Source organism: Peromyscus eremicus, chromosome 12 (assembly GCF_949786415.1).
Source record: "Peromyscus eremicus chromosome 12, PerEre_H2_v1, whole genome shotgun sequence".
NCBI classification, from domain to species: Eukaryota; Metazoa; Chordata; class Mammalia; order Rodentia; family Cricetidae; genus Peromyscus; species Peromyscus eremicus.
The window spans coordinates 8775932-8801557 of record NC_081428.1 but is presented as its reverse complement, the minus strand read 5'-3'; the positions used below and the strand labels follow the sequence as shown (position 1 = coordinate 8801557).

Sequence of the window (25626 nt, the reverse complement as noted above, 5' to 3'; positions counted from 1 at the left end):
ATTCTGCTTGGGATGTTCTGCAGAAGCTGATGCAGAAAACAGAACCAGATACCCAGTAGAGTATCCTAACTTGTTCTGTCTAAAATAAAAGCATTCCTGCACAGATTGGCAAGGATGCATGGACGTCATGATTTGTACTACTGAAGCAGCTAGCAGGAAACCGAGCAAAGGAACAGAGGGGCGGACTCAACGGAATGAAACACTATTCTTCCAAATAACAGCAAAAATCCCCGAGAATTACCAACTCAACCTCTTCTCCGACAGGGCAGATTTAACTCACCTGCCACCAAATGAAAAGAGTGCAGACATCACAGACATTAAGAGAGGGGAACTTGGGGGGCCCGTAGATCAATTACAGACAAGCAGCTTGATGGGTTTTCCTTGTCTGTTTCAGGAACATAAGCTTCAGTGGCTTATGAGAAAATAATCAAAGCATCCAAGTTTGAGGTAGGAGGCAAACTGGATTTCTTCACGTTCTACCACGTGACAGTAATGGGGAGAGGGATGTGGATGCTAGAGATGGACAGGTGGTGTCTCACTGAGACGAGCCTGCCTGTCAATAGAAATAAATAAATAAACACTCTTGATTAGGGCATTCTGACAGGAGTGAAGGGAAATCTTTTCTCTCATTTTCCCCCCACACGGAATAAAGATTTGGCTAAGTTTAAAAACTAGTGCTCAGGTCTCAAAGCAACAGGACCCAGATCATGCCATAAATAAAAAACTGGGTTCACAACTTAGTTCTCACTTGCCCAGCTATTACTTACAGGAAAACCAAAACTGTAAAAGCCATAAAGAGAGGTAGGCAAGCAGGCCAGGGGCAGAGCTGTAATTAGCAGAACAAGACAGTTTTAACAAACTCTAGAAATTGGAGTAAGACCTCTTTCAAAATGCAGATCTCCCCCTAATTATCTGAATGATGATGCTAATCTATTTACAAAGAACACAAATGCCCCAGACTGAATTATAACTCAGAATTCAGTGCAGGGCACAACCAACACTCAGCTCACACTTCCCAAGGCAGCTCAGGACCCTGACACTTACTTAACATCTAATTCCACAGCAAATGTGTTACGGGCGTAGTATAGATCTGAAGGTATCGACATGGATAGGCTAAAACATGTTGCTTGTACATTGATTTCCTCCTTTTGGCAGAAATGGGCCCAAAGTACATAAAGCAGTCTGTAATTTAGCAAGTCCTCAGGACTACAGATTGTAAACACACAGCACAACCACACACTCTGCTGCTCCAGGAGGAGGACAAAAACTCCCTTCTTAGGGTAGGTGTCCAGCTATGTGCCATGGAAACGTGGCCTTGCTCTACACATCACGTATTTACAGCCATCAAACTATGATAAAGTAAAGTGAGACCTCCAATCCACAAAGATCTGTGTTTAATGTATGGTGTGTGGGATCAGGGGGAGGATACATCTATGTATGACAGAGAACAGATCTATATGCATGACAGAAAGCCCTCCATTTACCATTTACATAAGGTTACTACTTTATGGTTTCAAATGCCAAAACTGCCTAAAAATATCATCTATCCACAAACACTGCAGTGAACATATCTCAAGACAACACCTTTATGGGGCTGGGGTGTAGCTCAACGGTAGAGTGTTTAGCATGTGTGAGGTACTGGGTTCCATTCCCAACACCATGGGGAGGGGGTAGACTGGGGTGGTAGAAGGGGCTGGAGAGATGGTGCCTTTTTCATTTCCTTGGTACCACAGTTTTAACCCTATCAAGAGAGGTTGAATTACATTTCCACATAGGTCCAAATGCTATTTTGCATGAACTGCCAAGTGAAGACAGTTTGGAAATCTGTACAGGGCAGCAAAGTAAGCAACCAGTTGAGACACTTCTGTCAAGCCCTGTTCAGGAATAAGCACCAAGATGAGTATTTTTCCAAAATTCATCTGCTTCTACTCACCAGGGCATGAAAAGACGATACTGAAAAGATCCCAAGGCGGCCCATTGCCACTTTCGTCGGCCGGCTGGCAAAAGCGAGTAGCCTTTTGGGGTTTGGCAGCTCCCCACCCTGGAGGCTGGCTAAGTAACAGCGGAAACGGAACAGGTCCATCTGGAACTGTTCGAGATTCTGCTCCCAAACAAAGATCTACAGCAGTGGGGAAAAAAAAAAAAAAAACAGAGAGAAAGGTCAGAAAAGGCGAAAACAAATGTTAGCCACCTTTTCCCACAAAAATCTTACAGAACTATTTATTGCTAAGGTAAACAACAGGGCCCCTAGGTCTCCTAGGGGGCATCTTTTCTTCTTTGCAAAGAGCTATAACCATAAACTCAGCATCATAAACATAAAGCACATTGTTAGATTAGTGCCCTCCTAGCATAGATTTCACAGGGATTTTTGTGAGGCGGGGGAGCATGATTGGTATGTCAGTTCTGACCACAAACCTAAGACAGAAAGAATTAAAATGTAGGGATCTCCAGTACTAAGGAACTCTCATGCCAACTAAGAGAGGACTTTTACTAAGAAAGGTAAGGCCGCCAGGTGGTGGTGACATTATGCCTTTAATCCTACCACTCAGGAGGCAGAGGCAGGCGGATCTCTGTGAGTTCGAGGCCAGCCTGGTCTACCAAAGTGAGTTCCAGGATAGCCAGGGCTGTTACACAGAGAAACCCTGTCTCGAAAACAAAAAACAAACAAACAAAAAAAAAAAAAAGAAAGAAAGAAAGAAAGAAAGAAAGAAAGAAAGAAAGAAAGAAAGAAAAGTAAGGCCAATTACAGGTCAAAAGCAAACAAACCAAAAGCTTTGGTAAAAGTGGGTAGTATAAAGAAAGAGTGGAAGTAGGAAACTGTCAGTGGTGGAGATCAGGTACTGGGGTACAGAGTTCCACCCAAAGCTAGTGTCCACACATGTCCTTGTCACTCACAGCGGCAAAATACCTTCTGGCTACTGATGTGACATTCAAATAAGATCACGGGAGAGAGAGTACGTTCAGTAATAATGCCCTGGCACAAAGTGAAAGCTCATGGGACTAGAGAGATGGCCCAGCCATTGAGAGCATTGGCTGCTCTTATAGAGGCCCTGGGTTCTGTTCCCAGCACCCACGCAGCACCTCACGACTGTCTATAACTTCATTTCCAGTGGTGCTGATGCCCTCTCTGACTTCTGTGGGCATCATGAACGGACGTGATGTGCAGACACACACCAGGTGACACCTATATACGTAAAATTAAATCTTTAAAACAGACCAAGTGAAAGCCGAGAGAGAGGTCCCTGGTGACATCTCCCTTTTTAATCTCGACTAAAATCAGTGTGAAGACACTTGCTCATGACGGCCGTGTTCAAAGCGGCCAAGAAGCTGCTCATGGCTCAAACGCCCATCAAAGGAGAGATGGATCAACAGTGCTGTGTGTGTGCCATGGGAGAAGGCACGGCCCCCGAAGAGGGGACAGGCCTGAGGTGTGAGCTCTGCTGCAAATCCAGCTCCAAAAAGCTATGCGATGTGAAGGGGGCAGGCACAAGGGTCACACACTAAGCAATGGCATCCCTGTGGAGCATCCCAAAGAGACAAACCATCCAAGACAGGATGCAGGGACAGAGAGGCCCAAACACTTGACAGGAGCTGGGTTCCTTTTAGAAGGAGATGAAGAAAGTGCCCACCTACCATTGCATCGTATTGGCTGCTGCTAAACTGCTGCTCCCTTTACGTGGGTTTTTGTTATGTGACTTTGCCTGAACTTAAAAACTACAGTGGCCAATAACACAAAGAACAGAGCAAAGGGGCCCTGTGCACCCTGTAGCTGTAGTGACTGTGGACAAGCTTTCTTCTTGTCGTGATTTCTTAAACACTATAGCACAATTATTGACATAACATTTGTATCTATTCGGTATCATACATGATCTAGGGACGAATGAAAATGCATGAGAGGATGTGTGTAGGTTATGGACACACGCTACGCCATTTTATGTCAGGGACTGGGGCATACCCAGATTTGGGGTTCTGCAGGGGTCTTGAAACCAATTCACAATGGGTAGTGAGTATGGACTTTCTAAAACAATTTTTTTTTTTAAAATTTAGGAATTCTAATCTAAGTTTATTGAGGAATCAAGAATGAATTCTCCTCATAGCCTAACTCCATGACAAGGTGGGGAAAAAAAAAAAATCAAAGATTTTCAAATACACGGATTCCCCTAGAATCACAGGATTAGTAGGAGCTGGAAGGCTCCTCTCTCTGATTTCTGCCTTCCCTTCAATGTCGTACTGTTCCCTTTGGCTCATAACAATCAACTCTGAACAAAGGACGAGAAAGCTGACAGTCACAACAAAGAGTTGAACAGTCTGGGTGACAGGCTGCTGCCACAGTGAAGGAAGATCTTCCAAGATTCCGAGAGACAGCGGAAGAGCAGGAAAGACCTAACACATGCACCGGCTCCGAGCCCGGAGGAACAGTCACCTGGTCTAATATGGTCTTCTTCTTCTTCGAGTCGGTGACCGAGGACAGCTGCATCTCACCCATCTTCTTCATCTTCTCATCCATGTCGATCTTCTGCTCCAGCTTCTTGATCTCTGACTTGAGGAGGCGGAGCGTGTCTTCCTTGTGGTGGTGTCTGGCGACGGCAGCTGCGCAGGCAGAGTGGATGGCGGTGATCCAGTTTTCCAGCTCGGTCTGGCTGGTGGTCTATACGAGGAGGGTGCAGGGAGAAAGAGCCACTTTTTAGAAGATGACAGAGACTAACAGTGTGTGTTCAGGGAGGCGGTGTCTCTGAGGCAAGATGTCAGGTCTGCACACACACGCGCACGCGCGCGCACGCACGTGTGCGCGCACACACACATACACACACACACACACACACACACACACACACACAGAGTACCCGGACTTACCCCTTCTAGAAATCCACAAAAGAAGGCCAGCCCCACCCCTAACCCCTCAAGTGGTACCCTCAAAGAAGCCGCATGTTACCCAACGTACCTAAGAAATTCTCTTGCTTAAATGATACTTCTAAAGAACGTATCCCAGTTTTAAGCAGCTATATCAAAACTAGGGTTGGGGGAAAAGTTTCAAGGCAACCAGGATCGATACTGCCTTAGGGAACTCCGGGAATACATCCATGAGCAGCAAGAGCCCAGCAGCCAGCCACAAACTACCAAGAGCTTGTTTAAGAAGAGCACTAAGATGATGCTGTGTGATACACACCAAAGGACAGGTACCCTCCACATGGAGGTAGTATAAGACGAAGATGCTCTAGAAGGCAAAAGGGACCAAGTTTGGGGGCAAAAACTCATGCAAAATTATTATATGCAAAATCATCAAAAACTCACAAGATCTGCACAAGCTCAAGCCAGATCACACCCCAACACGGAGGAGGGGGGGTGGGCACAAGTCCCACGGTTAGCTGAAGAGCTAGTGTCGTTTGGTTGCTGCTGGGAGAGGGGGAGTCAGTTTGCTTTAATGGTGTGACGCCTGGTGCGTCAGCCATGCTACAGGGTGGGCAGGCTCCACACCAAGGAGTGGTCTCCAACGCAAACTGGGTTAAAAGATCCAGAGAGGCTGGCGGTGGTGGCGCACGCCTTTAATCCCAGCACTCAGGAGGCAGAAACAGGCAGATCTCCGTGAGTTCGAGGACAGGCTGGTCTACAGAGCAAATTCTATAGAGGATAGCCAGGGTTACACAGAGAAACCCTGTCTTGGAAAAAAAAAAAAACAATTAAATAAATAAATATTGAGAGGGACAGGAAGAGCAAGGGGGGAGGGGAAAGACAGAGAGGGGGATGGGTGAGGAGGGAGATGGGGAGGATCTGGGAGGAATTGGCGAAGGGGAAAATATAATCAAAATAGTTTATATAAAATTCTCAAGGAGGCAGGGCGGTGGTGGCGCACTCCTTTAATCCCAGCACTGGGAGGCAGAGCCAAGAGGATCTCTGTGAGTTCAAGGCCAGCTATGGTCTACAGAGCAAGATCCAGGACAGGCACCAAAACTACACAGAGGAACCCTGTCTCGAAAAACCAAAAAAAAAAAAAAAACCCCAAAAAACAAAAACAAAAACCAATCTCAAAGAATAAAAACACTATTTTTTTAACTAGGAGATCAAGCAGGAAATATTTGTAAATGTAGAGATGCTAGATTTTTCTAGGTGCTCCCATAAGCCCAAAGAATTCAGTATAGGCGAAGGCGTTAGCTCAGCTGAAGAAATGATTGACTCAGCCATTTCTTAGTAGCACTACGGTGGCTGCTGTCATCATTTTTCCCTCTGAGGCACTGATCTCTATTTCTACCTCACTAGTGGGTTGGCTTACAAACAAAATTCTTTTAACAGGACCAACACAAAAATCTTGTAACAGGACCCCCCCCTCCCAACCCCAGCATATTGTTCCTTGGTAGCTAAGAATGGAAATTTCAGTCTAAGGACCATTGAAGCTATCAGTAGTCATTCTGAATCTGGGAGTTTTGTATTCATCCAAAGAAATGGCATCCAATATTAAAAATGTTGTCTTGCAAGAAAACCAGCTCACAAAATTAAAAGGCCTGACAGCTGCTGTGTTTACAGAGAGAGACACATTGTCGGTGGATAAGGATTGCGGTTATCTACACATGCTCATAACGGAACAGAAGCAGACTGGCAAGCAAATGGGATTGATTGGTGTGGACTGAGGAGGAGGAGAAGATGAGGTAAAGACATTAAAGCCACAGGTAAACTCAGAGGGTGGAAAAATCCGGAAGGAGTTGCCTGTGTGTATGTGACTGTATATGAACACGCAAATCCACTTTCGAAGTATTCCTTTTCCAAGTCCTTATCTTACAACTTCCCCCTTAAAAAAACATAGAGTTCGCCGGGCGGTGGTGGCGTACGTCTTTAATCCCAGCACTCGGGAGGCAGAGCCAGGCGGATCTCTGTGAGTTCGAGGCCAGCCTGGGCTACAGAGTGAGTTCCAGGAAAGGCGCAAAGCTACACAGAGAAACCCTGTCTCGAAAAACCAAAAAAAAAAAAAAAAAAAACCATAGAGTTCATGCTCCTCCCACAAACAATGAGAGCCAAGCCTTGCAGCCAGGGTGATGTGGTGTCTGACCCCTAGACCTCTCAGGGGAGGCTGCTTCGTCGGCTGGGTTATTTTTCCTGGTTTTTACTTGTTTACCTGAGTCTTAGAGAGAGGTTTGGATGGCCTAGGTGGCCCAAACTCTTGATCTTTTATCCTCAGCCTCCTGAGTGTGAGCCACCCAGCCTGGGTACATATTTACTTTTGCTAGAAAAAGAACCAACTTACATGGAAAAGTAATAATAAGGATTATTTTTCTGGAAAAAAATAAAACAGTAACTCCAGTGCTGGCAAATGCTAGAGCAACTTGAAGCCCAAGGCAGTTTCTGTCCACTCAGAAGCTGGATGAATGCTTCAGAAAGCAGTGAACTGATTGAAGATGGGTATATGAACGCCTTGTGGCCCACTACATGAACTCATGGTATAGAACTAACTAAATATGCTCATATGTCCAGCAAAATTAATGTACCAGAACACACGCACACACACACGCACACACACTGAAGCATTTTTTAAACAATTTATTTTTATTTTATATATGTGTTTTTTCTGCAAGTATGTTTGTGGACCACATGTGTGCAGCCCTGGAGGCAGCCAGTAGAGGGCGTCAGAACTCCCGGGACCAGAGTTAAAAAGGGGAATCAGTTGTGCTTCCCTCCTATGAGGACCTCAGCCCAACTCAGCCAAGGGCAAGGCTGTCCCTTCTCTCTTCCAAGAAGTGGGAAGGAAGGAGACCGGGTTTTAGCTTAATAAATAGTATTTACCCAGCACTCCCAAGGCTCTGGATTTGATTCTCAGCACACAAACAAACAAATAAATGGAGCTGATGTCAATTGAAACTAAATATGGTAGTTTGTAATTGCCCCCAAAATCTCACAGGGGGTGGCAATAGTAGGAGGTTCTGGCTTTGTTGGAGTGGGTATGGCCTTGTTGGACAAAGTGTGTCACTGTGGTTTTGGTTTTGAGGTTTCCTATGCTCAGGATACTGCCCAGTGTCTTGGTCGACTTCCTGTTGCCTGCAAGATGTAGGACTCTCAGCTACTCCTCCAACACCATGTCTGCCTGCATGCCACCATGCTCCACACCATGATGGCAATGGACTGAACCTCTGAAACTGTAAGCGAGCCACGCCATTTAAATGTTTTCTTAATAAGAGTTGCCATGGTTATGGTGTCTCTTCACAGCAACAAGACACTAAGACACAAAACTAAACGCCATCAGTCTTGGAACTTACTTCTTCTAAAGGCCAGCAGATGGTGACTGCCACAGGCTGAGATGGAGCTGGGAGCTGGGACCAACGGAAAGTTATATTATAGGTACAGAATTCTAGTGTAGCCAAGAGGAGAAATTGTTCTGGAAGCAGACAAAAGCAACACGGTACAGCAAGGTGAATGCGTGTGATGCTATTGGACTGGGCACCCACATCCATGGGTTCAGATGGAGTCATTTTATGTGTATTATATGATAACCAAAAAGAAAAGAATACTATAGAGATGAAAAGGGAGCTAGGGATGGGCATGGCTGGCCAAGTGCTTGCACACGAGGGTCTAAGTTTGAGTCCTAGCACCCATTGAAAAAGCTGGGTGTGAAAGAGCACACTTGGAATCCCAGGGCTGAGAGAGGGACACAGGAGAATCTGAGACTGACGGCCAGGCTAGCCTATCCTAATCAGAGAGCTCCAGGCCAATGAAAGACAACAAGGAGAGAGGGAAATGCCAGTCCTCCAGAGCTGGAGAAACATGTGATGACAGCTTTATGAAAAATGTAGCCATCAGCCCCTGTAACCACCAAGCGTGTCTCAGCCATCTAACTCTAGAAGCCTGTCAGTGGCTGAAGGCATTTCCATCAGTGAGAATTTTCGCTCCTGCTGTCCTGTCTAAATAAAACAGCAGTCCCTCCCTGCCATTCTCGATCATTAAACCAAATCCATTCCTGAGCAAAACAATTCACTAAATGAGCTTTGGAGCCAAGTCGGTCCTTTGGCAGTGGCAGGAGGGAGCCCTGTGCTGATGAGGGTGGGAAACCTGTGTGCTCACTTCTCTGGAGAAAAGTCCTGAAACAGTCCATCAGTTCACAGGCTCCTGAGTTCTGACGTGACCTCAGCAGACTGCTCACTTAATGCCGTGGGGCCCAGGAAGGCCTCTCCCCAGACTAAACTCTTGACACTTGGGAAAGCTGCTCAACCCATTAACCTGTACCACCTCCTCACGGCAGGCAAATGTAGTCAGGGATATAATCAAAGAAAGTGCTCATCATCAGAGCCCAGTGGCCACAAAGGCAGAAGGAGAGACCACCCACACCCACCCATATGCCCTGGCCCATCCTCACTAGTCATCCCCATCCATCACACAAATGGCAGTGGACAGGTAGAAAGAATGGTTTTGTGATTCTTCCTCTGCCTTCTGGGGATGCTATAAATACTATATGAAGTTCAGTGAGGAGGAAAAAGAGAAGGTCTTGCCAACAGATAATCAGAAAAAAAAATGTATTTGCATAAGAGCCCCTCTGTGTGCGGAGATGTGATGAGGCTCGGGGCTTCATTATGTATTTAAATAGAACCAGCGTCAATTACCCAGTGCATGGAGGACCCTCGGTGATTTCAGATAATCAATGGTTTACGTGAGCGGCAGGAAAGAAAGGCTCATTTCAAACTAGAGAAATCCTGGAGAACAAGCGCCAGGCCTGAGGAACTGAGACTTGGAGGAAGCTGAGTTGAGAAAAACACAAGAATCATTCTACAAAACATTAAACTTCTAATTTTCAATTTTCAAAGAACAAAAGAGAAGGAATGGAAGTGTCCATCTCTTAAGAGGCTACATGAGATGAGAGTACTGTGTGACTTCAAAGGTCTGCTCCTCTTGGTTGCATTCATCATATCGGAGAGTTTGATTAATCCAAATTTAGTTAATTAAGTGTACATGTCTAATATCGGTAACGGGAACTTAATGTGGACACTACTCCCACACTGGAGGTCAGACAACTGAGCACACACACTCACTCTCTTCCTGTCTCCAATTGAAGGTCATTTTTATAGAAGCGGGGAGTTGAGCCCAGGAAGCTAGGCACCAGAGAAGCAAGAGCTGCTGGCTGCGAACAAGGAAGGAAGTGCATGGACACCAGCCCCATGAGTTAGAAGCACAGGACACATCACTGGTAAAGCCGAGCAGACCCCTAAGAAGATGCCTACCAACACTGTCCACTGAGGTCCCTCCGCAGAAGGACTGGCGTCTGTGCAGGCTGTGAGAGTAACCGAGCACGCGCAGATGATGGCCGGGCAGGTTGAGGTGTCTCGAGACTAAGTAGGAGCAGAGCGTGATCACCAGGTACGGGATGCAAGCCTCCGTCGGGAAAGTCAGAGAGCAGAGAGGCAAGAACACAGACTCGAGAGGCAAGAACACAGACTCGAGAGGCAAGAACACAGACTCGAAGCTTCCCTTAAACCTACAGCATCCTCAGAAAAGCCAGAGGACCACACGCTGGAAACCAACATCAGTACCTGTTACAGCGGAAAGAGGAGCAGGGAGGTGGAAAGAAAGAAGACGGGGAAAGAGGTGTGCGCCCTTGTCAGAAGTCCGAACCACTGAACTAGCTCGGGGTAGACTTAAACAACCCTCCCCCTTTCTCTTTCAGAAGTAGCCTGTGTTAGGTCTTCTTTAAGGCAATGGAAAGCAGACTGCCAATTGTCTGTACTGTACTTTTAACACAGGGAAACCTCTGACACATTAACAGAAGGGTATGCCAAGACACTAATTTCTGGCCCTGCATATCACTTTGCACTGTAACACCATACCCTCCATCAGGAGCAGCGGGGTTCTACCCCAGCCCTTTACCTCAGGAGGTCCCATACTTTAAAGTGCTTCCCTTGAGGGCCTTAGTGTCCCTGCTGTGGCTGGAATATGTATGGTTCCCTGCAAAACCTCAGGCTAAGACTGGCCCCCAAAGTAACTGTGTCTAGTGGAGGCCCCGGGGTCAGAGGCAGGGCCTCCTGAATGCATCAGTGTCCTTGCTATGTCTGTTAACTCCTGCTCTCCTGAAATCAGCTTCCTTAACACAAGAGCGGGCTGTCAAATAATTGCAGTGCACACTCCAGCTCAACCCTGTTTGCACACATCCACGCTCCCTTCACCCCCTACCAGGAGCTGAAGTTGACTATGAAAAACTTTCTACAGTACGGCCTGAGAGCGGGGATACGATCCACCGGGTTGGGAAAAGCGGACTTCGTTACAGATCAGGTCAACACACGAATTGCCAAAGAAAAGAAAGACCTGAGATGTAGGTTGTCCTACCTAGACAACCAAGGAAGGTGACATAAGGATCGACCATGCTATCAGCGAACTCACTTCAAGGGCAAACCCCCACAAAGACAAAGATATTTCAAAGCAATTCAAGTTCTGTGTTTGGGTTTCAGGGGAAAGTCTACCAAATAAATGGGGAAGTCTTTACGGGATAAGAGTGGATGCTGGAGGTGGGGGGTGTTAAGGTACCCCAAACTCAGAAGGAGTTGACGGTATGATTTAAAGACACAATGTTGTGGGAGAGGAAACCCCCACGGCTGGGTGCACAGGGCTGGCCACATGAGGACAAGAGGCACAAGGCCCGGACCAAATCTACAAATGACAGGGGAATGGCTCAAGAGCCTTGGACAGACAGCCCAAAGAGGAGAAGTGGTCCTCCCTTTCAGACAGGATGTCCAGAGGGAGGAAAGCTGACTTCAGTGCAGGTGTTGGGATGCTAAATCCCCTCGTCGGTCTTTTCCAGAGTCCACTCGCTGCATTTTCCCCAGCCTGCTACTCTAGTCCTGGGCATTTGTCTGTGACCTTCGTGACCTTCCTAACGTCGTCGGACACCTGGCGGTAGGCTCCCCAGAGACTGGTGAAACTCAAAACCTCTCCTTATTCACAGTGAAGCCACATTCAAGGTCTAGGTTAGGAAAAGCACAGAACACTTCCTTCCATTTCTTACTAAAATTGAAATGTTCCTGATGGCGACGGAGACTTTACTGTCTGCCGGACACTCGACCAGGCTAATCAACATTTAATCTGTGCCTCAAGAGAATGGTGCAGATGCTGTTTTTCTCCCCCCGCCCCCAAGCCTCCTTTTAATAAGCACAGAGTACTACTTCTTTGTATGAGTGTTTAAAAATATGCATAAAGTAGCCTATTGAAAATAGTCTTCAAAAGGAGAGAAAAACACAGCCAGAAAAGGTACTCCTCTGTTCAGGTCCGTCTTTCCTTCCCTCCTCTACATGCCCAACTGCACATGACTTTCTGCTCAGTCAAGCGGCCACCTCTCTTGTCCTGTCTGGTAGCTATGCTCCCTAGGCATTTAGTTCAGGGAACCCCATGTTGGGATGTTTCCTGTAAGTGGCTGGGTTGTCTGGAACTGTGGCATCCTCTAGGAATCCATGACTGAAAGCCAGGGAGGAAACTGGACTTGGTGAGTGGCTGGTGGTGTCTCTGACATCTGGTGGGAGAAGAGAGCTCTAATTAACATAGTTAAGGGCAGGAGCTGCAGCCACACTTGGCAGACAGCATAACACTCCTTCTCTATCAACTGCTCCAACATTCTCCCTCACCCTTGCCCCCACTCTGCACACAAAACCCCTTTTCTACTTCTGTGAGTAACATGAATCTCTTCTCTAGGGCGGATGTGCTGGAATCTGGGCAACCGGGTGGAATCAGCGGCACACAGGCTCTGCAAATAGTGCGCCCTGAATTGAGCCCTGGGGCTGAAATAACCTACAAATTATTCCCATAATCACGGCTGATCTCCCTCGCTTTAACCTCACCCCTGCACACACAGGTTTCTTTCAAATTCTGCCCCTCTGGAGTTATGTGGATTACAATACGCAGATGGCAGAAAATGCCTTCATGGGTCCCAAACAACAGTAATTTCCTCTGAAAAGGTTCATTTTGTCCTTTATCCCACATAAGTAGCATAAAAAAAATTCCCCATAACAAGAAGACAGAGGTTTCCATGAATACGGTCTTATGTGGCTACAAAAAGCATTTTACAGAATGTTACTTAGTGGGTATATTCCACTAGCAATTACAGCCGCGCAAGTCCTTTCAACATGAATTCACACCAGGGGTGTGTACGGGAAATGACAGCAGGCCTCCCTTCCTGTCAATCAGATTATCACCTGACGTGTGTGGGGAGGCAAGATGACCCAACCCAGGCTACTGCTGACATAAGTTCCCAAGGAACGGCTTAACTGTTAAAGCCAGAAGGGGATGGTCACTTTACGGTCACCATGGCCCATACCCTTCTTAGGATCAGCGGTCACACCAGAGGAACAAACGGCGTACATTCACACAACAGGAGGGTGTGGGAAAAGAGGAGCATGGGCTAGCTCAGCCCTGCTTCTCACTGACTGAACCTGGCGGCCGCTCCTGCCTAAGCTCCAGCTTCCCAAGTGCGGTGAACACTCCAATCAACAAATCCAAACATCATCTACTGAGTGACCCATACTGCGAAGCACTCTCACAACAGCAACAGACTTTAAATCAGTTATGCTGGACAGATATTAAATAAAGGACACCATTTATAAAGAAGCAACTATGATAGTAACATTAAAGTCTGACTATTGTATCATTGTACTTTTTTTTTTTTTTTAAAGCGTGGGTGGCAGTGCTGGAGACTGAACTCGGACTCTTGCACACTCTGCAAACAGTCTACCAACCGAGACTCATCCCCAGACCCTTGACTACCGAGTTAGAAAATACTTCCTCGCTTCCAAGTTACCATCGCTTTTTAGAGTGAATCCTTTGAATTTGCTCAGCTGTAATATAAACAGGGAGCACTAATCAAGAAATCAATTTTCTTTTTTAAAGAATCTCCTATAAGGGGCTGACAGATGGTTCAGAGGTTAAAAGTGCTTGCTGCTGCACACAAATCTATACACACAAGAAACACACCGAATTTCAGGCAGAATAAATTCAGTCACTGACACCAAATCACATTATGCTACACAAAAACAAAAGGCAAGTAATTCATCACAGTTATAAGAATGACAGTGGGCTTCTCTTTGAAGCTATGGAGGCAGTGGGATAACATTTTTCAATACAGGGCATAAGGCTGTCAATCAAGAATACTATACCCAGAAAAACTATCCCTCACCAATGAAGGACTGGCAGGATAGCTTTGGAAACAAAGGCACTTGCCACAAAGTCTGATAACCTGAGTTTGATCCCCAGAACCCACATGGTGGGAGGAGAGAACTGACTTCTGCAAGTTGTCCTCTCACCTCCCCACCATTCTCCCAAACCCACACACAAAGAAGTAAACGCAAAACTGAGTTGCCACTGCTCATGCCCACGATTCCCCTTCAGCAACCTGCAAACCTTTCTCAATCAATCAATCAATCAATCAGTCAATCAATCAATCAATGATAAATCCAGTGACTCTCAGATAAACAAGTGTGTTGGCTTGGATGATAAAAGGCATATTCATTCTATTTGATAAGTAGGTTGATGTGTACACGTGGGTGTCAGGTAGCTAAGGAGTGCCTCAAACTCCCATATCTTGCCCTAAGTGGTGACTGCATATTTATTTTGGGACAGCTCACTGAATGTTTCATTTCCATTTTGTGCATTCAGCTTTCTCTGTGGCCTTCATCACATTAATGGAATAAATGAGGGGAACCTTCCTCATTAAAAGCACCAAAAGTTCTTGCAAACTGAAAGGATTCACTATAAAAGGAAATGTTAACCTTGAAGCCGAGAAGTATTTTTGTAGAACAATTAATAGTCAGACTTCAAGAATGCTTGATAGAAAGTTCTGGTAAGCAGAGAAACAGAAACGATTTAGGGACAACCAGTCCTTTCTGGGCTGTAATTATTTTACCTTATGATTAATATTAGCAGAGAACATATTATGATAAAAATTTTGACAGCTCAAATCACACCTAAATTAAGGAACTCATGAACCTATTCTGAGTGCCGTACGATGCTACTGAAGCCACACCAAGAAACCCAGCAGTTCACACCAAACACAACATGTTTCTCAAACCCAAAGCACAGTTTTCCTTGGTCCTCACATTCAAACTCTGCATGAGGTCTCTCATTTCTACAGTTCATTGCAGGTATTTATCTTGTCATCTACCACTTTTGTCTCTAGCGTGAAAAATCTCACCATCATTTTAAAGGGGAGGGCACGGTACCTGGGCGAGACAGGAAGGCTCCCTGTGCCATGAAAGCGCCCCACAAACCTGGAAGAGGAAGGCGTCACCCAGGGAGTTGCTGAGGCAGAAGACGAAGTCCTTCTTGGGGTGCTCAGGCACAGCCTGCACAATGCTGTTCTCGACCCAGACAGCGTGCTTGGGGACACTGTTGTGGTCGATCCCGGACCTGCCGTCACTCTCATAAAAAAAGAGCGTGCAACCTGAGGAGACAGACAGAACAGGGTCTATGTGAGTCTTTAGTGCTTGGCCAATGACAGACACCTAAGGGAAACTGACATGAGTCATCAAGACAGGGCTGTACATTAAAGTGTGTGGGAGCCCACAGGGTAAAGAAAACAGGGTGTTGCTTGCAATCAGGTCTTTGATGGGCATCTGGAAAAATAAAGAGCTTGAGTTATAGCATCCCAACTAGCAAAGAGATTCTTCAAGGTCTTAGAGTCCTACTCTCTGTGTCAGAATGTTTACTTGTAAGCATCCTTGTAGGCGGGTGTGCTGGCATACACTGTTATGAAATAGAATATCTGTTTGACTATGTAAAGATGTGTTGCTGTTTCACCTTGCCTGCCTAAGGTACCTGGTTGGTCCAGTAAAAAGCTGAATGGCCAATAGCAAAGCAAAAGGCGGATAGGTGGGGTTGATGGACAGAGAGAGTAAGAAGAGGGGGTAATCTAGAGAAAACGAGGGAGAGAGACAGGAGAAAGCAGGAAAGTAGGACATACAGAAGGAAAGAACATCAAAAAACTCCAAGGCAAAATGTAGTTGAAGGGAAACAGGTTAAATTAAGTTATAAGAGCTAGCTAGAAATGAGCACAAGCTAAGGCTGAACATTCATAATTAATAAGTCTCCAGGTCATGAGGTGGTGGTATGAGAAAGCCTGCTACAATACACCTATAATCTCAGCACTCGGGAGGCAGAGGCAGGGGGATCTCTGTCAGTTTCAGGCTAGCCTAGTTTACATAGAGAGTTCCGAACCAGCTAGGGATCCTGTCTTTGCCCTCAAACAATACAGACTTGGGGGTCAACCAAGCCCAGTGGTGACTATAAATACAGCTCCATAGCCTCCCCCAGGGTAGCACTATCAGGATGTGAAGGCAGTCACTTCCCTTGGAGCTTACTCCTCAACAGCCTCCTGTGATATGCAGCCAGGAAATCTAAAATATATCTATTTCATTTTTGGATCTGGGCCCTTGGAGAAAACAGTAGTACTTGTTTATAGAAAAGATGTATTTCTGACCTCAGATACAATCTTTATTTTTTTTTCCCTAGAATAAAACTATGGCCTTGTGCTTTCTGAAACAGGAAGTGTATGGAGCTCACAGGAAGGTCTTAGGGAAGCCAGGACCGTGGCCCATCTCTTAACTGGACCATGAAACAGTGAGACAGCAGCAACAGAAACACTTTGTAAGTTTATAAAGCAGCTCCTTCACTGCCAGAACTCGAAGCTCACTAAAATAGCAAGTCCTCACTAAACACATAATCTCAACTGGTCCACAGCTCTGGGCTGGACAACTACAGAACTTAACACATATTAAATCCTCAACTGGTCCACAGCTCTGGGCTGGACAACTACAGAACTTAACACATATTAAATCCTCAACTGGTCCACAGCTCTGGGCTGGACAACTACAGAACTTAACACATATTAAATCCTCAGCTGGTCCACAGCTCTGGGCTGGACAACTACAGCACTCATCCCCAACTTCCATACAAGCTATTTGGTCCATTTCAGCCATCTCCTTATTCCAAGCCAAAACCAAACCTTATAGGAATTACAACACCCTTGAAAGCACAATGCACTTGGGTACAACAGGAATCTATACAGGAAAACTGGCCACGTGTGATGGAGAAAGAAGAAAAGACATTTCCACAGGCACACCACTGGAAAGGGCACACTGGTTAAAAGGCAACTCCCCTCCCTGTGCCATTTCACAGCACCATGTAACAGCTCCTGACAGCACCATCTCAAGACAGGCAATCTGGATAATTCACACACTGCGTGCACACACACACACACACACACTCTCTCTCTCTCTCTCTCTCTCTCTCTCTCTCTCTCTCTCTCTCTCTCTCGCGCGCGCGCGCACACACGCGCACGCACACACACAGAGGTTTTTTTAGAGGCCAGTGAGGTGGCTCAGAGGGTTACATCTTTAAATACACAAACACAGTGAACAAGGTTCAATCCCCGGAACACACATAAGATAAAAGGAGAGAAACAACTCCATAAAGTTCTCCTCTGACTGCCACTAGCACTGTGCCCAAACATATACGTAATAGTTGAAAAAAAAAATACTGTATATAATTGCGAAGTCTTCTTTATACTTAATTCCTTAAGCATTTGCTATATCATTAAATATTACTTGAAAATGCCAATTTTGATAGGAGCCTGCCATTAGCTATAGTTAAACCATGCACATATTATCCAAAATCTACATATATAAATTGAAATATATGCTACCAACTGTCCTGTCTCAATTCTGTTCTTTTCATAATCCCTAAGATTCTGAAGACTTCAAGGTTTCTGAGGAAAATCCAAACAGGGAGATCACTGGTCATCTCTCATTTCCGTGGACCAAAGTGGCTCACACTTTAGAATAAAATGAAGGTGGCTGAAATTGGACTTTATTTATTTCCAACTCATTCCATTTGTAAGACTAACATGAAGAAACAAATGTAAGAACCGCACACTCTGATAACAGTCTGCCTGTCCTGATCTTCACTTGAACTTGACCTTTAGGTTAGTAGGCTGTGGACGGCATCACTCCAGAGACTAATTCTAGAAGTCTTTGAAAAGAGATCTTTTCTTCTACCCCAGAGTTCCCAGGTGTGGTTTTCTCCTAACCCAACAGCCGAGAGCTGCTAAGAAAATGTCAGCAGCTTCTGAGTGGAAAGAGCAAAGCTCTGAGTATGTCAACAGAAGACAGGAACCTGTCAGGATTCAGATGTGCAGGGCTTGGTGGCTCCTACCAAGCTGTGTCACCCAGATCTGGGTCACTGGGACAATCTGATGGCTCCCTCCTCTCGTGGGCTCCTCGATGCCCATGCTATGACTTCCTGTCTCACTTATTCTCTAAGGAAAAGACACAAACAAAACGCCCACCTCTGCTATGGCCCAAGTAAAAAGAGTCACCTCATTATTTTTACTCTATACCAAGAAGTGCTATTCTCAACATGAGGTAAGAGGAGTCTAGGATGCTTGGTTAAGCCACAAATCCAGGGCCTTCTCATGAGTAAATCATTCCCCCTACATCTCCACACTAAGTCCTAACCCCCATTCTTCAGATGGGGCCATATTTGGAAATACGGTTTTTAAAGGGGCAGTTAAGGGTAAAGGGTGGTCATACGAGTGTCCCTTAATCTAACGACTTGTGTCCTATCAAATGGACATTGGACACAGCCGTTATTGAAGGAAGAACACGTGCTGAGACCCAGAGAAAACAGCCACACCAAGGCGTAAGGCCTCAAAGGAAGCCAACCCAGTCAACACCTCTACCTCAGGCTGCCAGCTGTGAGACGAGAAAGTTCTGTCGTTGAGACCTCTGGTGTGTGGTCCTGTGTCATGGCAGTCCAAGCCTGCTGAAAAAGGACCTTTATGGTTCAGTAAGCAGGAAGCACAACACAGAGAGCATCATAGCAACTGGGATGCAGATGGTCTTCATATCAGGCTTTTAAGTACTCAGCAGCAATTAATAACATGAATGAAGGTGTATGCTGGGGAGCACTTTCCTCCGAGGGGGAAAATACTGTATCTTGCTGGGAAGCTGTTTAAGACTCAGTGTGTTCTTGAGGGGAGATGGAAACTGCCATCCTTTAAGGAAGCTTCTGGAAACTCAGCAAGTAAACAATTCAAACCTCCCAGAAGTACCTGAAACTGACCGGATATACTAGGCCCTTTCCTCCCCAAGCGTACATAAATAGCAAACACCACTGAGACTCTCAGACAAGCAGGGTCCCGTGGAAGAGGTTGAGTTGTCTGAAGAAGCAGATACTGGCTGCGCTACCTGAAGGGGCCCAGGGCAACTGACTGAGCTACCTGGGAGAGAACCTCCCCTGCCTGTTCAGCTCCCTACAAGCTGTGCAGGAAGCAGCAGAGCTCTGGCCCTCAGGAGCTGACACCCATGCTGGGGTGGGCTTTTGGTGACCCCTCCCCCAGAGTCTGGTAAAGAACCCCAACAAACTCATTAGTTCGAGCTCAGCTTTGGTGATATCCTTACTTTGGTTTGTTGTCAATTCCCTGCCAGGGTCAAGTAGATGTTTGTTAATGTCTCCCCAGGAAGTCCCCCAACTAAAGCAACAAGAGATGTATACCTCAGTGTGTGTGGGGGGGGTGGGAGCGGAGAGGTGGGAGGAGAGGATTTCTTTCTTCTCCAACTCATCTCATCATAGCAGAACCGAGGGCATGACAGAGCCTCTACATGCAACCTCATGGCACTTCTCCAAACAAAGCCAAGGAGGCGGTGGGTGAGACAGGCCAGTACAGCTTCCCAAAGCATCCCCACGGGCTAAACACCTTGCTGTATAAGCATGACCGCACACCACATGAACAATGATGCTCTAGAGTAACTGAGCAACAAAACAGATGACCTGGGCCTCCGGTGACCTTACGGAAAGAGTTACCACCCAAGCTTTAGGGGGTAGTTCTGTCCACCTCTGTTGTTGTCCTTCTCATTAGGGGTGTCTGTGACACACAGAAGAATCTACAGCCGAACCAGGCACATAGGTTCCTATTTCCGCAGCCATCAAAACAAACAAAACGAAACAAGCAAAAAAGCCAGCTAGCCCACCAGTAACGGGGCCCACACATCTCCTGATTGTCTTCAGGGGCAATCTGCACACACTCACTGCTCAGGCATACACTAGTCTGAGTAGAGCGCTGGGCAGATCCAGGCCTCTAATGTAGGATGTCCCCGCACCGGCCTCAGCTGGTGAGAACCAATGTCAAATGATCTGGGATCTGCACCATTAGCTGTTTGGCCCTGGCTTCTTTCTCCTGTGTGTTTCCTGTCTGACCCACTCACCCCGACCCCATCTCTTTGTAACAAAAACTCTAAATGTACTTGAGTAATGTTTTTCTTTCTATAACATGGTTCTCACAAAGGAATTACAAGGTCTCCAGGACAGAGACCCATGCAGGGCTGGGTGGTGGCCAGGTGCCCACTGCTCACACACACACAGCCCCCTTCAGGAAAGGAAGCCAAATGCCAACAAATAGTCACATGTAAGCACTAAGCTTCTTTGAAAGGCAAGTAGAGTGGTACCTACATGTCTGCTGTGTTCACAGCCAAGGGTACACCAATATACACAGCTAAACTCTAAAACAGTGACTTATTCAGAAACAAATGATGCTTTAGACATCTCATTTGCATCAGGCTGAAGCCTGTAAAATTAGTGATATTCTACCACTTAAACCATCAGCCATTTCACTGGATTAAAGTTAAGGATTCTTCTCCCTATGACAATCACTGTGTGAGATATAAACTTGAACAACCCAAAACAAAATTTTGGAGGGGAACTCATTTCAAAATTGGCCATCGGAACCAGCAGTCTGTGGGAACATTGGACCTGACATGTTCTCCTCACTTGTGGTGTGACTTTTAAATGTCCATTTGCCATAACCTAGAATCACCTGGGAAGAGAGTCTCAACTGAGCCATAATCTTAATCAGGTTGGTTTACGAGCATGTCTAGGGGAGATTGTCTTGATTGCTAACTGGTGAAGAAAGACCCAGCCCACTGTGGGCAGCACTATTCCCTAGGCAGAGGGTGATGAGCTGCACAGGATGGGGAAAACGAGCTGAGAACAAGCAAAAGAAGGCCGAGTGGGTGCATTCATTTCTCTCTGTTTTTGACTGTGGATTGTGGTGATATATTGTGTACCCTAATAAACCTGCCTGAGGATCTAGTTCTTAACTCTACGAAATCCTCAGCCTAAAGAGAGTGAATTCCTGTTTCCTCACGCCTTATATACCTTTCTCTGCCCTGTCATATTACTTCCTGGGATGAAAGGCATGTATCACCAATGCCTGGCTCTCTTTCTCTCCTATACTGGATCAAATTCATGTAGCCCAGTGTGGCCTTGAACTCACAGAGATTTCTGTCTCCCGAGTGATAGGATTAAAGGTGTGCGCCACCATTGCCTGACCTCTACGTCTAATCTAGTGGCTGGCTCTGTCCTCTGATCCTCAGGTAAACTTTGGGGTACACAGTATATCACCACAGTGGATGCGATGTGATGTGCCTCGCTGCACGGGTTCTTGCCTTGCCTTTCCCTAAATGATAGATTGTAACTTGAAAGTGTAGGCCAAATAAACTCTCCCCTCCACTGTGGTTATTTTGGTTGGGCTATTTTATCACAGCAACAGACATGAAACCAAGACGACCACGAAGCTCAGGAAACAATGGAATGGCATGTGCAGAGTTCCTGAATAAGAGACATGAAGCTTCCGTTTGTCAGAAGAATAAGTTCTAGAGGCCAGCCCACAATGTCGCACATAGAGTCAACAATACCATATCATATATTTAAAAAGTGGTAAGGAGCCAGGTGTGGTGGGCAGCTACCCCTGAGGCTGGCAGGTACCTATAATCCCAGCTACCCCTGAGGCTGGCAGGTACCTATAATCCCAGCTACCCCTGAGGCTGAGACAGGATGATTACCAGGTCAAGTCCAGCCTGGGCAACCTGGTACCTCACAACAAATATGAAAATACCAAGAGCTATGGGGGTGTAACACAGAGCTAGGGTGCTTATGCAAAACACACACACACACACACACACACACACACACACACACACACACACTATGTGAGAGTCCCCAGTTCTAATTCCTAGTATTGAAAACAAGAGACAGAAAAAGAAAATTAAATCCCAAACCAGATCTTTCAGGTCTTCTGTGATGGCCCTTGTCTTCACCATTCTCATCCCAGGATGTAAGTTTTTTTAAAAAAAAGTACATCTAACGTGTGTTTCTACCACAATAGACTATGTTTTAGATATACAATTATGAAATATTGCATAACTGTGAGTACCTGTGGAATGAATGCATGCAGCTGGGCCGGCCTCCCTTACCTTTCAGGGACACCCAGTAATGCTTCCACTTCCTCCGGGTCGCAGACTCCACCTTCTTATTCTTCTTGTGTACCAGGAAGTTCTTGACGGCCAGCGCGCCAGCCTTGCGCACGGTGCCCTGCGCGGCCGTCAACAGGATGTCCGACTGGCCGGGGGAGCTGAGGGTGCCGCTGCTCTGCTCGTCGCTGTGCGCAGAGCCAGCCTCCTCCAGGCTCTCGCTGTTGGTGGTGCTCATCTCCAGTTCCCGCCTGAAGTTCTCGTACACCCCCTGGCGCGCAGCATCCCCAGTGGAACTGCTGCCGCTGTCGCTGCCCACAAAGGCTCGGCCCGTGGGGGGTGAGTAGCTGGAGTTGGTGGCATTAGATCGCCTGGACAGGAGGTCCGTGTCGGTGGTGGCCCCTTCGATCCCACTGTCCGCAAACTCGCTGCCCTCGCCCGTGTTAACATCCTTAGGAAGAGAAAGGGAGAGAGAAGCAGACATGCATCACGTGCGGAAGGAACTTGGGAGCACTTGGTCCAGCCTGGGGCCCTGCAGCAGAAAAGGCCCACCGGGCTCCTCTGTTGCTGGACCGATCCCTCCTCACGCCAGCGCACTGCAGGGCGGCTCGACGAAACAGACCTTCCACCACCCCAAATGCAGCCTAATGATTCAGAATGTTCAAGAAATATAAAAGGCACAGGGAACACTTCAAAGAGCTTATCGTTTATCTGACTTAATTAGCTAATTGGCAAAGCAGCTATTGAGATTCTACCACGACCATGCTGAGGGAGCTCAGAGCCCTCAGCCACCTCAGCTGGCCTTGAACTCCGAGAAATTCAGCAGGCCAATTAGTTAGCTGTTCTGGAGGTTGGGGTTACAATGCATAACTAGATCTTTACAGCTGATACTTAAAAAAAAAATAAAGGGCCTGATTGGGGGGTCTATATTATAATGGGGTGACTAAATAGATTGCTAGCACACCCACTCACCCAGCAAGGCCCCATATCCCAAGAGCAAGCAAGAGTCCTCATGCCCTAATCAGCCTGGCTTCCTGAAAACAGCCTTTCCCTCTGCATTGTGCTAAATCGGCCTGTGGGGCCCACAGCTCCCATGCACCTCTCCAATTACTTTGCCCTTTCAAAGCCGGGATGGAAGGAGCCTGAAGTAGCAGGGAACTCACCACCCTGGGCTGAATGACAGAGCCGGACAACTGCCAAGACGCTGGGGTATCAATTCACCGTGGAAAAGTGTTTGAAATTTCCAGAGCTGACCCTGTACCCCAGGAGACTATTTCCGGGTCACTGAGGTAGGTTCTTAAGTCAGACTCTCAATTGCTCTGACGTACTACAGGTATTTGCATAAACAATAATTAGAGGATGGTAGTAATCGAGGGAAGACAATGATAACAGCATGGGACTTGCGAGCTTGAAGGATGAGAAACGAGACTGATTCTTCTCAAAGGAAGACAATAGGAACCCGAGTGTGACACAGGGGTAAGGCAAAGCCGTACACAGACTGGCAGTTTGGCCAGCCCGGGGGGCACCATCAGTCTCACTAATAACTAACGGTGGTCGACACGTGTCAAAACTAAATGCACACTCTGAACCATCACAAAAACAAATACTCTGAACTTAAATCTGTGCTGGGAGGCAATGGGGCAGACTTAGTCATACCATAGCTAAGACTGTGCCACACCGGGCCCAAATAAGTACTATGCCTCTGTCTCAGTTCACAGTTCACTATTATAAAAAAAACTAGGAGAGTAACAATACAAAGTGCAGGAAAGAGCGGGAGGGTGCGGCGGGTCAGAGGTGGCAGCCATAGATGAGTAGCTACCAAGCTTCAGCTCCATTCCGGATGGAGTTCGGATTCCTGGCAGGAGAAAGGACTTGTGGGAGACAAGGCCATCACAGAGGCAGCTCAGATCAAACCCTGTGTTGTGTTTAGCTCCAGTTTGTTCTCCAAGGGTCTGAGAGTTGGAAGCTTGGTCCCCAGTACAGCAGAGCTAGGGGGAGGTAGAACCCTTAAGAGCTGGAATTCACACACAAGAAGGAAACTGAAAAAGAAATGGAGGGAAAAGTGGGGATGGGGCCTCATGGGAGGTATTTAGGTCACTGTGTGTAGGGGGGGGGCGGGGGGCGGGTCTTACCCTTGGGAATCATCAATGCTGGTCTTCGGAATTAACTCCTGCAAGAGTGAACTGCTAGAGAAGCCCTGGTCCCCTCAGTCTCTACGACTCCCCATCCGACCATGCAATCGCTCCCTCAATCTCTACTCACCATGCAATCGCTCCCTCTCAGATCGACTCCCACTGTGATACTCTGTGCCAAAAAGACCTCAACAAAGCCAGCGGGTGCTGAAACCAAGTTCCTGGACGTCCCAGACTAAGCTAAATCCATGTCTTTTCTTTACAAATTAAGCAGCCTGGGGCATTTCACTATGGCAGTGGAAAGCAGACCAACAGACCCTGCTCCTGCTGGCCTATTGCTTTGTTTTCTGTTCTTCTGCCTAATAACAGCCATGGACGGTCACAAAGGACCCAGATTCCGTTAGTAAAAGATCCACTACACAAACAAAAAGCAGCATTATCAACCCACATGTCTCTCTGGCAGGGACATTTACCATATGTGTCCCTGTGGATGTTAAGACAATAAGGAAAGCTGACAATCTTAGATAACCAAAAGCCGTGGAGGACAAGAAATCTGCGAATTTCTTCGATTTGATTTCCATGGGTCTGTAAGTCCGCTGAAGACGGCTGGGCCTGTATATTCGTTGCTTTTTTTCTATTGCTGTGATACATAACCAAGGCCATGTACAGACGAAGGGGTTTATTTGGACCCATGGTTCCAGACAGATAAGACTCCATCAAGCTCAGGAAAGGTGGTAGCGAGCAGCAGACGTGGCCGCTGGGACAGATGCAGAGGGTTCACATCTTAAACCGCAAGAAAGAAGCCAAGAGAATGAACCTGAGATGGTCTTGAGCACTCAAAGCTCACAGTGACACACCTCCTCCAACAAGACCACACCCCCAACTGGCGACAAAGTATTAAAATGTCTGAGACTGTGGGGGAGATTTCACTCAAACTACCACAGAAATGTATGTAGGAACTAGCTATAACCACCCTGAGAAGCCTCCACAGGAGTGACTTCAATCCAAGGAAGAAGAGATGACGCCACACATCTTAGAATTCCCAGAGTCCTTGAACAGGAAGGAACCTTACAGAACCATTTCCTTCATTAACAGCTAGGAACACTAGGGCTCGGAAAGTCCTAATTCTGGTTAGTAGCAGACGGGAGGTTTGAACTCATGCTGCTGAGAGCCTTTCCCACTGTGGAGCAGGGCAACCCTGTAGCTCAGCTGTGGGGCAGCTTGTGACCAGAGTTTTGCCTGCA

General features: G+C 46.7%; 1 protein-coding gene across 1 annotated transcript in view; it reads right to left on the bottom strand.

Moving 5' to 3' along the window:
- Tiam1 (TIAM Rac1 associated GEF 1) overlaps window positions 1–25626 on the bottom strand; it is a 292115-nt gene that overhangs the window by 87377 nt on the left and 179112 nt on the right. The window contains exons 5-8 of the mRNA XM_059276856.1: window positions 22254–22701; window positions 15216–15388; window positions 4424–4648; window positions 1934–2119 (exon numbers count right to left, since the gene is read on the bottom strand). Of these exons, the coding sequence (XP_059132839.1) occupies window positions 1934–2119; window positions 4424–4648; window positions 15216–15388; window positions 22254–22701 (1032 nt within the window). The remainder of the gene's footprint in view (window positions 1–1933; window positions 2120–4423; window positions 4649–15215; window positions 15389–22253; window positions 22702–25626) is intronic.